The sequence below is a fragment of the Amblyraja radiata genome, chromosome 25 (assembly GCF_010909765.2).
Source record: "Amblyraja radiata isolate CabotCenter1 chromosome 25, sAmbRad1.1.pri, whole genome shotgun sequence".
NCBI lineage: Eukaryota > Metazoa > Chordata > Chondrichthyes > Rajiformes > Rajidae > Amblyraja > Amblyraja radiata.
In genome coordinates, this window is record NC_045980.1 from 30219698 (window position 1) to 30232151 (window position 12454).

The following is a 12454-nucleotide window of genomic DNA, read 5'->3' on the forward strand; positions in this document are numbered from 1 at the left end:
CACCAGTCCCATATTGCGGACGTCGACTGGTGGATGCCGTGGGGTGCTGCCACTTGGGTATCGGAGGTCTTGGTTTGCTCGTCCCGGGGCCTGCCCTCATTAGGCCGAAGGTTTTTGATGCTTCCTGCATCTCCTTCAGTTTTTATTGAAATCTTTCCCAAATGGCAGCGCGTCCGTCTCCGCAGCTGGGGCTTTACACAAGCCAGCAAATTTGGGATTGAGGGCAGGTCTTATGTTTCCCTCCGGAGATTGTTGATCTCAAATTGTGTGGTACACATTAATGCCAGCACATCCTGCTGGCAGGTATCCATCTCCGTGGTCTCCACGGAACGAGCAAAGGCTGTGATGGCTGACGTCAGGAGCCTTAGGATCCGCTGTAGCTTGAGTTCTTGGGTCTGGATGTGTGACCCACATGCCCCCAGATTTGGCTGTTGACACTTTTTACTTTGAGGGCCTCACCGTTTTCTGGTGCTGTGTTGTTTCAGCACCTCAGCGAGCACCTTTTCCAGTAATGGTTGATGCTGGCCGCCATTCTTGGTTCCAGCGGTGCTCCAGCCCGTGGGGTGCTACAAGCGGTCCATCACACCCAACAGCTCTTCATGTTCCTGCACCCCTGGCATACTCCCGAATTCGTCCGCCTGCCCCTGTTCCAGACCAGCCCAGCCCTGGTCACCAATGCTAGCCTCCAGTAATGAGGGAGCAAAGGGCAGTGCATGAAACACTGTGGAGGGGGTGCCTGACCTCCCTCCGCGAGAGCGCTCTTTCTGCGCATCTCGCTGGAGCTGCTCCAATTGCTGTTGGATGCAGCTCAGGCGGCTGTCTCTCCTCCATTTAGGTGGAGACATGTCCCCGTCCGACGAATCGGACGCCACCGGCCGGATGCCTGTTCGGATGGCTAGACATCCAGCCCGCAGTTCAGGCACTAGCGGGACTGGGCTCGGCGCGGTGATGGGGATAGCGGGGCGCCCGGTAATTGTTCCTACCGCCTGTTGCTGCCCCCCTTGCAATGGAACGCTCCTCCGCTGGAGTCGAGCGGGGGACAGGTTCTTCTGGAGCTTTTGCCTTGTAGTAGCGAGAGCGCCCCTCAAGCAGCGCGTCTCGCAGGCATCTGCTCCGTGAGCCGCTCCAGCGGCTCATGCGACTCTCTCTCCCCCCGTGCGGGTGGAGAGACGTCCCGTCCGACATCGGGAAACACCTGCCGGATGCCTCTCGAGTGGCTATGCGTCCAGCCCGCTGCTTCAGGTACTAGCGGGCTGGCCTCAGCACGGTGTCGGGGAATTACGGAACACCGGGTAACGCTCCTACCGCCCGTTGCTGCCCCCCTCCCCGACGGGAAAATGGGGGACAGTTTTGTTCCAGAGCCTTTTTCTCTGCCTGTAAAACACAAGCAGAAAAAGGCTCACCTGTAAAAGAAAACCTGACCTCAGGGTACTCACCTGACGGTCCGGTTCATCCTGTAACGGGACAGCCTAATTCCCGTTGCAAGCCGCTGTTGCACTGCTGGCGTAATGCCGCGCCTGCGCACTGAGCGGGTTCTTCACGTAGTCACTCACGTGACTCCGAAGTAAAATTAGCATTTGCAGTGCTTTGTGACTTCCTTTTGAAGAAACGGATCATTCTGTTCCAGCCACCCCTACAACCAGTGTTTCCAGAATGTAACAAATCTTTGTATAGGAGTCTCCTTGCAACCGCTTGTACCTTTGGTTTAAATTTAACACCAACTGGAACAACTGAGACCCGTTGGGTCCCTGTCACACGGGAGGCCTGGTCCCCTAACGCAACCCATTCCAACGCAATATTCCACCACTCACCCGTTTCCCCAACGCAATATTCCACCACTCAACCATAGCCCCCACAGGAGGCCCCTGGTCCTGGATCTAACCAGTATCCAAGCTGTATCTCTAAACTAAACTGAACTGAACAATGCACCCAAGACCTTAATAATTAATCTCATCCCTTTGTTAATATTTTTGTTAACTATGTTAAAGTTGAATTTTCCACCTGAGTGAATAGTTCTTTAATTTGCCGATAATGTTCTTTAATGTATGGCGGTACGTTCCTTCATTTTAACTGGTTTAGTTTAGAGATGCAGCCTGGACACAGGCCCTTAGGCCCACCAAGTCTGCGCTGACCAGTGATCACCCGTACACTAGTTCTAACCTAAACACTAGGGACAATTTACAGTTAATCTGTGGGAGTAAACCAGAGCACCCGGAGAACACAATCTACCACAGGGAGAATGTGCAAACTCCGTACAGACAGCATCTGGCGTTGTAAGGCAGCAACTCTACCGCTGCACCACATTGCTGTCTGTAAAGTAACCGCTTGAACAGGGACTCGAACCCTGGACCCTCAGATTAAAAGTCTGGTGCTCTACCGACTGAGCTATCCGGCCCTGAAGTTATTCAAACAAGAAAGAGACAGTCCAAGGGCGGAAGGATCAAATGTTGATTTATTTTTTATCTAACAGAAAGTCCGTCGCCCCTGCAAAGGCCAACTGAGAACCGGAGAGTATTTACCACCGAAGTATGCTCTCGAACTGCTGATCATCTATGCATGGGAGAGCGCTGAGAAGGGGGTAAATTTCAACACCGCGGAAGGATTTCGCACCGTTCTGGAACTGATTGTCCAGTACAAAGACCTTTGGATATTTTGGACCACAAACTACAACTTTGACTCTGACAACATTGGCAGATTTCTGAAAAACAAACTTAAAGAACCTAAGTAAGTGATGTTCAAACCATAATTGCCCTTTCTGGAATTCTAGAATCAACACAGCAAGAGGGTTTCGGCCCGAAACGTTGCATATTTCCTTCGCTCCATAGATGCTGCTGCACCCGCTGAGTTTCTCCAGCACTTTTGTCTACCTTCGATTTTCCAGCATCTGCAGTTCCTTCTTAAACACAGCACAGTGAAAGGTTATTTGAAATGGGAAGGAAACATAGAAACATAGAAAATAGGTGGAGTAGGCCATTCGGCCCTTCGAGCCTGCACCGCCATTCAATATGATCATGGCTGATCATCCAACTCAGTATCCTGTACCTGCCTTCTCTCCATACCCCCTGATCCCGTTAGCCACAAGGGCCACATCTAACTCCCTCTTAAATATAGCCAATTAACTTGCCTCAACTACCTTCTGCGGGAGAGAATTCCACAGATTCACCACTCTCTGTGTGAAAAAAGTTTTCCTCATCTCGGTCCTAAAAGATTTCCCCCTTATCCTTAAACTGTGACCCCTTGTTCTGGAACTGCAGAGGCTGGTTTATACCAAAGATAGGAACTAGAGCACCCGGTGAAAACTCATGCAGGTCAAGGGGAGATCGTACAAACTCTGTACACACGGTACCCGTAGTCGGGATCAAACCTGTGTATCTGGCGCTGTAAAGCAGCAACTCTACCGCTGCACCACCAGATGTCCTCAGTATTTAGTCTACTAGGGTACAGAAGGTCAGGAGGCAACAAGGAATCGATGAAAGGATAAGCAGCCTTAAAGGTTTGCTCAATCTCTTTTTTTTACTTTTAATATATCTTCTTTTTCTTTTTCTCTTTTACTTTTTCTAGGGCCTGCTTCTTAACTCTTTTTTGAATTTTTCGTTTCTAAGGGTCTCTTTTGATCACTCTTTCACACACTATCCTATTTAACTCTCTTTACTTTTCTTCTTTTTAAAGTTTAAAATGTGAAGTGGTACAGGAAATGTATTATGTTATTTTTGGCTTATATTATTGTAATGTACACTACTTCTAATAAATTAAAAAAAATAAAAAAAAGATTTGCTCAAGGGATAATTCCCAAAGGATTCTGTGGTGTACAGAACGAGCTAGTAAAACTGTGTTTGGCTGCTGATTCTTATGTGTTTGAACCCTTAGGCCAATGATCCTTGACCCCGCAGATCCAACAGGTAACGTTGCTGCAGCAGCGAGATGGGATCTAGTGGCAGAAGAGGCCAAGAGATGTTTACAGCAGAACTGTGTGCAAAATGTCAACTCCTGGAATGTTAAGGTAAAATATCACAGGGAACATGCAATGGCATTGGTATCGGTTTAGTATTGCCACATGTATCGAGATAATGGTGAAAAGCTTTTGTTTGCATTGCACTTCCAGAGACAAAGTTCAATGCCTGCAATGAGGTGGGTTGGAAGATTATGACTGCACCCTAGCTTATGGGAGGAACATTTAAGAAGCATTTACCTATGTTTAAGAAACATTTAGACAGGTACATGGATAGGACAGGTTTAGAGGGATATGGGCCAAATGCAGGTAGGTGGGACTTGTGTAAATGGGAACTGTTGGCTGATGTGGGCAAGTTAGGCCGAAGGGCCTTATTGCCGTCATTGAACTTTATCTCTGGAGGTGCAATGCTACAGAATTCTGCAGTTCGATATTTTTCTCTTTGCTCTGCCTATTGTACGTTTGATTAACTCTATGAATGTTCAGAATTCTGATAACAGAGGGGAAGAAGCTGGTTCTGAGTCTGGTGGTACATGCTTTCAATTTTTTGTATCTTCTGCCCGATGGGATTGGGGAGAAGAGGGAATGACTGGGGTGGGAAGGGTCCTTGGGAGACACCATGAAGTTAGATTTCTCTCATGATTTTGTACACTAACGTAAACTAATTGGTATTTTGAGTTTCAGTTTTCAGAGATACAGAATGGAAACAGGCCATTCAGCCCATCGAGTCCACGCCGACCATCGATCACTTCAGTTCCATGTTCTAACCCACGTTCGCATCCACTCCTTACACACTAGTGACTATTTACAGAAGCCAATTAACCAACAAACCCGCACATCTTTGGGACATGGGAGGGAACCGGAGCACATGGTGGAAACCCACACGGTCACAGGGAGAACGTGCAAACTCCACACATAGAGCATTCATGGTCAAGATCAAAGCCGGGTCTCTGGCACTGTGAAGCAGCAGCTCTATCTGTACAGCAAGATTATAGCAGAGCAGAGGGTAACAATCCTTGTTTATGTTTGTGTTTTTACAGCCTGTGAAGAGTGTATCGGTTCCAGTGGATGTCAAACCTTTCTACCCCATTAAACAAATTCAACGAGAAGGTGCGAAACAAACTGGAAAATCCAATAGTCACCTGGAATGGAATGACAACATGCTGCAGGATACACGCACACAAGACCCCAGTTGGTGCACCTTGCTTTAACAAAAAGATTTGCGCAAGGAATCAATACTGGAGCATTGGAGAGAGATGTCGAAATGGCAATCGCCGCAAATCACTGTAAACATATTTATCTGAAATGTAATTCCTAATCGTATTTCACAGAATTATCCAACATATTTAACTGCTGATTTTTGGTGTCAAGTTGATTATCACTATTTCTGACTGGGAATCTTGTATGGGAGTGGTGAACCAAGAGGCATTCTCCCTGAAGCAGAGAGGATTAAGGGGAGACTTGGTAAAAGGGGTGCACTTCTGAAAGGGTGAAAGTGAATGGGAAGGGGGTTGGTAATCAATGACACTTTGTAATGTCACCGAATGTACTGAGACACAGATTCATTTTTGTAAACAGATGGCACGGTGGCGCAGCGGTAGAGTTGCTGCCCTACAGCACCAGAGTCCCGGGTTCGATTCTGACCATGGGTGCTGCCAGTACGGAGTTTGTACCGCACGTGCCTTCTCCGGGTGCTCCGGTTTCCTCCCACACTCCAAAGATGTATAGGTTTGTAAGTTGTTTGGCTTTGGTAAAAGATAGTATGTAGGATAGTGCTACTGCACGAGGATAGGTGTTCGGCACAGACTCGATGGGCCAAAGGGCCTGTTTCCGTGTTGTATCTCTTAACCGTAGCTTCAAGTTGAGGGGGAAAGTTAAAAAGGAAATGTGCACCTTTTTTCACACAGGGGATGGTGGGTGCCTGGAACACGCTGCAGGGGATGGTGGTGGAGGATATAGTGTTTAAGAGGGTTTTTAGATAAGCTCATAGATATGGAGGGACATGTAGCTCTAAGGATCATAAAGGGATTCACTTGATTGGACTAAATTATTTTTCTGGAAATCCTCATGAGTACAGTATAGAAGGTGGCAGCAACAAGGAACTGCAGATGCCCGTTGACCAAAGAAAGACATCAAATGCTGGTGTAACTGAGCAGGACGGGCAGCATCTCTGAGGAACATGGATAGGTGACGTTTTGGGACGGGACCCTTCTTCAGACTCTTTATACTTCATATTTTTACATTGACTTTCTATTATAGAAGACGGTAGCCTAGTCTAGCTGCCAGGAAAGTAGCTCTACTTTAATTCTGCATTTCGTTGTCTCTGTACTGTACACTGACAATGACAATTAAAGTTGAATCTGAATCTGAATTCAATTAAATGCCAATCTTTGTGTAATTCAGCATGGATAAATAAAAGCTGTAACAATGTTTGAAAGATTACCTGGTTAATTTCTTCAATCAGAGTTCTTATATTAACTTGTGTCCTTTATCAGTTATGAGTTATGCCGAATACTTGTCCGTTAAGTTCTGCACTTCCACTGCAGTTAATATGCAAGGGGGATTCATACATGATGGGAGTTGATTCAGCTCATCATGTTGGTGGAACAAGAAGCAAGAGAAGTTGACAACAGTGAAACCACTGAGATCACATGTATTGAACTGATAATCAACCAACAATCCCTGTGTACGGTCCCCACGTCTGCATTCTGAACATTGCTCCCAGGTACATTGGCTTCTGTAAATGGCCCTTTAGTGTGTAGGATGTGAAAGTGGGATAACATAGAGCTAATATACGGGTGATCGTTGGTCGGCACGGATGCAATGGGCCAAAGGACCTGTTTGAACACTATTGCTAAAACTAAACCAAAGCCCATAAGCGAGGTTGTAACCTCTGTGACTTGCTTGTATTTATTTCGTAACGAGGTAAATGCTATTTTACCTTTTGTCGCTATCTGAAAATGAGTCAATTTAGTCTAAGAGCCGACACAGTTATTTTTACAACTTTTCCACATCGCAGTAAAACCATCCATCGCACATTCACACAAGCACGGCCAGGGTGTCTCTGATTTGAACAGCTACTTAAAGACCATGAGAGGTCAAGGGATCTGGAATCCCCAAATCTCTTGAATTAGCTCCCTCACATTGAAGCAGACAGAATGGAGTGGAAAACGATAACTTTCTCCCCTTTCCTTCCAAGAACAGCTTCTGTCCTGCAAAATTGGTGTTGTGGGCCCAACTATGTATTTATTCCCATAAGGACTCAAAGCACTAGAGTAACCCAGCAGGTCAGGATCTCTGGAGAACATGGATAGGAGATGTTTCAGGTCGAGACCCTTCTGGTCTCATTATTCCAATGGTGTGGGTGTGAACGACTAGATCAACATTTAAGCACTATTCAAGATTGCTCTTGTACTGAGGGGTTTGTAGAACCATCACAGTGCACAGCTGGAAGTCAAAACTATAACATTATTTGAGGCACAGAGAGGGTAGACAGGCAAAACCTTTTTTTCCAGGATGAAACTAGGGAGAGATGGAAATCCAGGTTGCAATGGTCCATCTCAGGGTTCATCCTGAGCAACTGTAACTAAATTGACAGATGTTGAGAGACAGTCAGAGGACTGTCAGATCAGTTCATAGACAAACATTCTGAGCCATAGCCTCAGTATAAAAGGATGTATCTTCAGAAATTTGATGAGGAGGAATTTCTTCATTTATCATTGGATAAATAGGTGCACATTGGGAGAAGGGGGCACTGTAAAAAGATGGGATTATTGAATATTAGATCATTTGATGTTCATGCTCTGTAGGAAGGAACTGCAGATGCTGTTTTCTACCGAAGATAGATACAAAGTGCTGGAGTAACTCAGTGGACCAGGCAGCATATCTGGTGAAAAAGGATGGGTGAAGTTTTGGGTTGAGACCTCTCTTCAGACAGAGGGATCCATCTACAACAGCTGGGGTGAAGCCACAGTTACTGGAGAAAGTAGACATAGACTCATAGAGCGTGTACGTGTACCTGTCCAAATGTTTCTTAAACTATGCGATAGTATCTGCCTCAACTGCTGTACCTCCTCTGGCAGCTTGTTCCATATACCCACCACCCTCTGTGTGAAAACATTGCCCCCTCAGGTTCCTATTAAACCTTACCCCTTTCATCTTCAACCTCTATCCCCTGGTTCTTGATAAACAATGAAAGGACTGTTTTTTTTCCATTGTCTGAATTGTGTTGTCTGACCGTCTACAGAGAGGGGGCTCCACACTCTGGGCGAGGTTGCTCCCTGGGCTTTGAAAGGGAGTTTTTTGTTTAATGTTTATTTTCACCGTTAATATCAAACAGAACACGGGGGATTCCTGTTTCAGAGTCAACCTGGAACCATTCTCTGGGGGGAGGGGCAGGAAGGACGTTTACACCGAAGATAAAACTAATTGCTCCACAGACACAAAATGCTGGAGCAACTCAGTGGGTCAGGCAGCATCTGGTGAAAAGACTGTCTAAAGAAGGGTCTCGACCAGAGAACGTCACCCATTCCTTCTCTCCGGAGATGCTGCCTGACCCGCTGAGTTACTCCAGCTTTTTGTGTCTATCTTCCGTATCACTTATTGTTTGATGGAAGAAACGGTGAGCTGTGAAGACAGACATACAGGTTGATCGACGGGAAGAGAGAGAGCTGGATGTTTGGGACAACGAAACACAAAGTGCTGGAGTAACTCAGCAGGTCAAGCAGCATCTTTGGTGAAAAAGGGCAGGTGGGGTCCCGACCTGAAACGTCACCCCTTCCTTCTCTCCAGGGATGCTGCCTGGTCAGCTGAGTTACTCCAGCACTTTGTGTATACCTTTGGGATAAAGCAGCACCTGCAGTTCCTTGTTTCTACAGCATGCCAGAGGAGTCCTGCTGCAAAGGGACGCCAACCTTACCAAGTGGTAACTGGGGCATGTGGTTTTGTAAGAAAAGAAGCGGGGCAATTAGTTTTATGTAGAAACAAGGAACTGCAGATGCTGGTTTACACAGAGGGACACAAAGTGCTAGAGTTACTCAGTGGGTCAGGCAGCATCTCCGGAGAACATGGATAGGTGACGTTTCGGCTCAGCTTCTCTACCCCTCCTTACCCACTCCAATCTCGCCCCCTCTGAACACACGGCCCCCCCACTCACTTAGCGACACTGGCATTAAACCCGCCGACAAGGGAGGTGCCGTTGTAGTCTGGAGGGTTGACCTCTACTGTGGAGGGAATGGAAGGACAATGTTTAGGGTCAAGTGATCGCCTGTCTTATTACCTCAACAGATGATGCCTGACCCGCTGAGTTCCCCCAGCACACTGTTCAGATACCTGGATATAGACACAAAATGCTGGAGTAACTCAGCTGGTCAGGCAGCATCTCTGGAGAAAAGGAATAGGTGACGTTTTTGATCAAGACCCTTCTGCAGACCAGAGTCAGGGGAGGGGGAAACGAAAGATACAGAAGGGGAACCTGGAGACCAAGTCTGAACAAAGATCCCGACCCGAAACATCACCTTCATGATCTCCAGAGATTCTACCTTAGAGTCATAGACTGATACAGCATGGAAACAGGCCCTTCAGCCCAACTTGCCCACACCAGCCAACATGTCCCAGCTATACTTGTCACCTCACTTAGCCTTCGAGTTATTCCAGCTATTTGTGTTATTTTTTTAGCGTCAGTTCCCTTATGGAAGGGAGGAGGGAGAACTCGAAATTCACAGCAACAGGAACATGAAACCGAAAGCCTGAGAACTTCCACTGAAACGGATCATAGAGGGGGTGGGGCTGTAGTTTGATCACTGGTTGAAGATTAGTGCCCAGATCAGGACGTGTCTAATATTGTGTTGCACTGGGATGTTTATCTTCGCATATATTTTTGAATATTTGAAGGAGGGGCCAGCGACAGCAATATAAGGAGGTCGGTGTGACACAGTTAGTTCACATTTTATTTGGAGCATCAACGACTTCAGAATCCACGGCGCCCGAGTTGAAGCCAGAAGCCGCTGCCTGCGAAAATCAACGATGGAAAACGGCGGAGACCTGTACCACACAGATCCGAAGAAGCTGGACGATTTCATTAAAAGATACTTGGAGCCCAGCGGGTTCAATGTCGGCATGAAGGATGCCGTGAAGAGAATCTGCGAGTTTTTAAAGAACCAATGTTTCATGAAGCGACCCAACATTAGTGTCATCAGAGCCGTGAAGGTGAGTCGCTTATTGTAACCGCTGCTGACCACAATTAATTATTTAAAATAATGTCTTTAGTTTATGAATGGGGGCGTTTTATTGACATGGGATGGCACATCCTTGCAAACATGTAGAGGATTTGGTGGAGACTGCTCTGGTGGTACTTTGTAGGCGCGAGGAACTGCAGATGCTGGTTTATAAACAAAAAGACACAAAGTGCTGGAGGAACTCTGATCCCTATACTTGCGAAAGAGTCGTAGGTTCATAAGTTTCAGGAGCAGAATTAGGCCATTCGGCCCACCGGGTGTATTCTGTCATTCAATCATGGCTGATCTATCTTTCCCTCTCAGCCCCATTCTCCTGCCTTCTCCCTGGAAGCTTCAACGTCGGGAGAATTGATGGTTAGAAAATGAGCAAAGTGGATAACAACGTTTCTAATTCTGAATTATGATGAAGATTGAAAGGAATGGCATTTTTTATATCATCTACCCAGAATGTGTAAGTTTGCAAATATTAAAACAATTATGAATATTTTTTTTCCTTTTTGTGGTTGTCAGGGTGGATCGTCGGGGAAAGGAACAGCTTTAAGAAATAGTTCGGATGCCGATCTTGTCGTCTTCCTCAGTTGCTTCAAAAGTTTCCAGGACCAGAGAGACAACAGGCAGGAAATCCTGGAGGAAATTCGGAAAATGCTGGAAAAGTGCTCCAGAAGCCTTGCATATGAGATTCGTGATATTCAAATCACGATAGGTTCAAGCAATAACCCACCCAAATCTATGAGCTTCACATTGCAATCGAAAAAGAGTTCAGAGAGCGTGGAATTTGATGTTCTGCCAACCTATGATGCATTAAGTAAGAATTTATAGCAATTTCATGTGACATAGAATTAAAAGTATTATTAATAATAATAATACTATAATAAGTATTATTATTCTTCAATGACAAACAACGTAGTAAGTTTAATATTACATCAATTGTCAGTATCTAAGCAATAAAAGGTCACTTTTTTGTCCTGAAGGTCCACCGCCATTGACTGGCGTGAAGAATCAGGTCTATGAAGATCTCATTGCTACCGGAGAACGTGGGGGAGAATTCTCGACATGCTTCACCGAACTCCAGAGGGACTTTATAAAGACCCGACTCACTAAACTGAAAAGCCTTATCCGACTTGTGAAGTATTGGTATACTGAGGTATATTTGGAGACTGCTTCTGAAATTGTTCTATGATGAGGTGTTTACTGCTATATAAGTTGAATTGCTTTTGGAAGTGCAAGTGCAGATCAAATCACATTGTTGTGGTACATTTGTCCATGTCAGGTACCAATAAATGAATCTTGTTAGTCCTATACCCCTGCTGTTCCCTATAGCCCTGTAAATGATTCTCTCTCAAGTCGCAATCCAGCCCCACTATGCACTCACCTGATTGTTTCACTATCCCATCCCCCTGTTCCCATCCCCCTGTTCCCTTCCCCCTATCCCCTTCCAACCATCCCTCTCTCCGGCTTCTCGTTTCACTCTTCTCTCCTTATCCTACACCCTTTTCATTTCTAGCCTTTGTCCATCCATCTGTCAATTAACCCCCCCCCCAACTAGTATCCACCCATCACTTGCCAGACTTTGTCCTGCCCCCTCCTCTTTTCCAGCTTTCTCCCCCTACTCTAACCAGACTGAAAAAGAGCCCGAATGTGAAACGTCGTCTATCCGTGTCCTCCGGAGATGCTGCCTGACCAGCTGAGTTACTCCAGCACTATGGGTTTTTTCAATGTAAATTAGCATTTGCAGTGCTTTGTGACTTCCTTTTGAAGAAACGGACTCATTCTGTTCCAGCCACCCCTACAACCAGTGTTTCCAGAATGTAACAAATCTTTGTATAGAAGGATTCTCCTTGCAACCCCTTGTACCTTTGGTTTAAATTTAACACCAACTGGACCAACTGAGACCCGTTGGGTCCCTGTCACACGGGAGGCCTGGTCCCCTAACGCAACCCATTCCAACGCAATATTCCACCACTCACCCGTTCCCCCAACGCAATATTCCACCACTCACCCATAGCCCCCACAGGAGGCCCCTGGTCCTGGAACTAACCAGTATCCAAGCTGTATCTCTAAACTAAACTGAACTGAACAATGCACCCAAGACCTTAATAATTAATCTCATCCCTTTGTTAATATTTTTGTTAACTATGTTAAAGTTGAATTTTCCACCTGAGTGAATAGTTCTTTAATTTGCCGATAATGTTCTTTAATGTATGGCCCTTAGGCCCACCAAGTCTGCGCTGACCAGTGATCACCCGTACACTAGTTCTAACCTAAACAC

General features: G+C 46.0%; 1 protein-coding gene and 1 non-coding gene across 2 annotated transcripts in view; one reads left to right on the plus strand and one right to left on the minus strand.

Moving 5' to 3' along the window:
- LOC116987181 (2'-5'-oligoadenylate synthase-like protein 2) overlaps positions 1-12454 on the plus strand; it is a 35927-nt gene that overhangs the window by 19424 nt on the left and 4049 nt on the right. The window contains exons 11-12 of the mRNA XM_033043059.1: positions 2471-2724; positions 3868-4000. Of these exons, the coding sequence (XP_032898950.1) occupies positions 2471-2724; positions 3868-4000 (387 nt within the window). The remainder of the gene's footprint in view (positions 1-2470; positions 2725-3867; positions 4001-12454) is intronic.
- trnak-uuu lies at positions 2323-2394 on the minus strand. Its single transcript has one exon. It is a non-coding gene; the product is annotated as a tRNA-Lys (tRNA).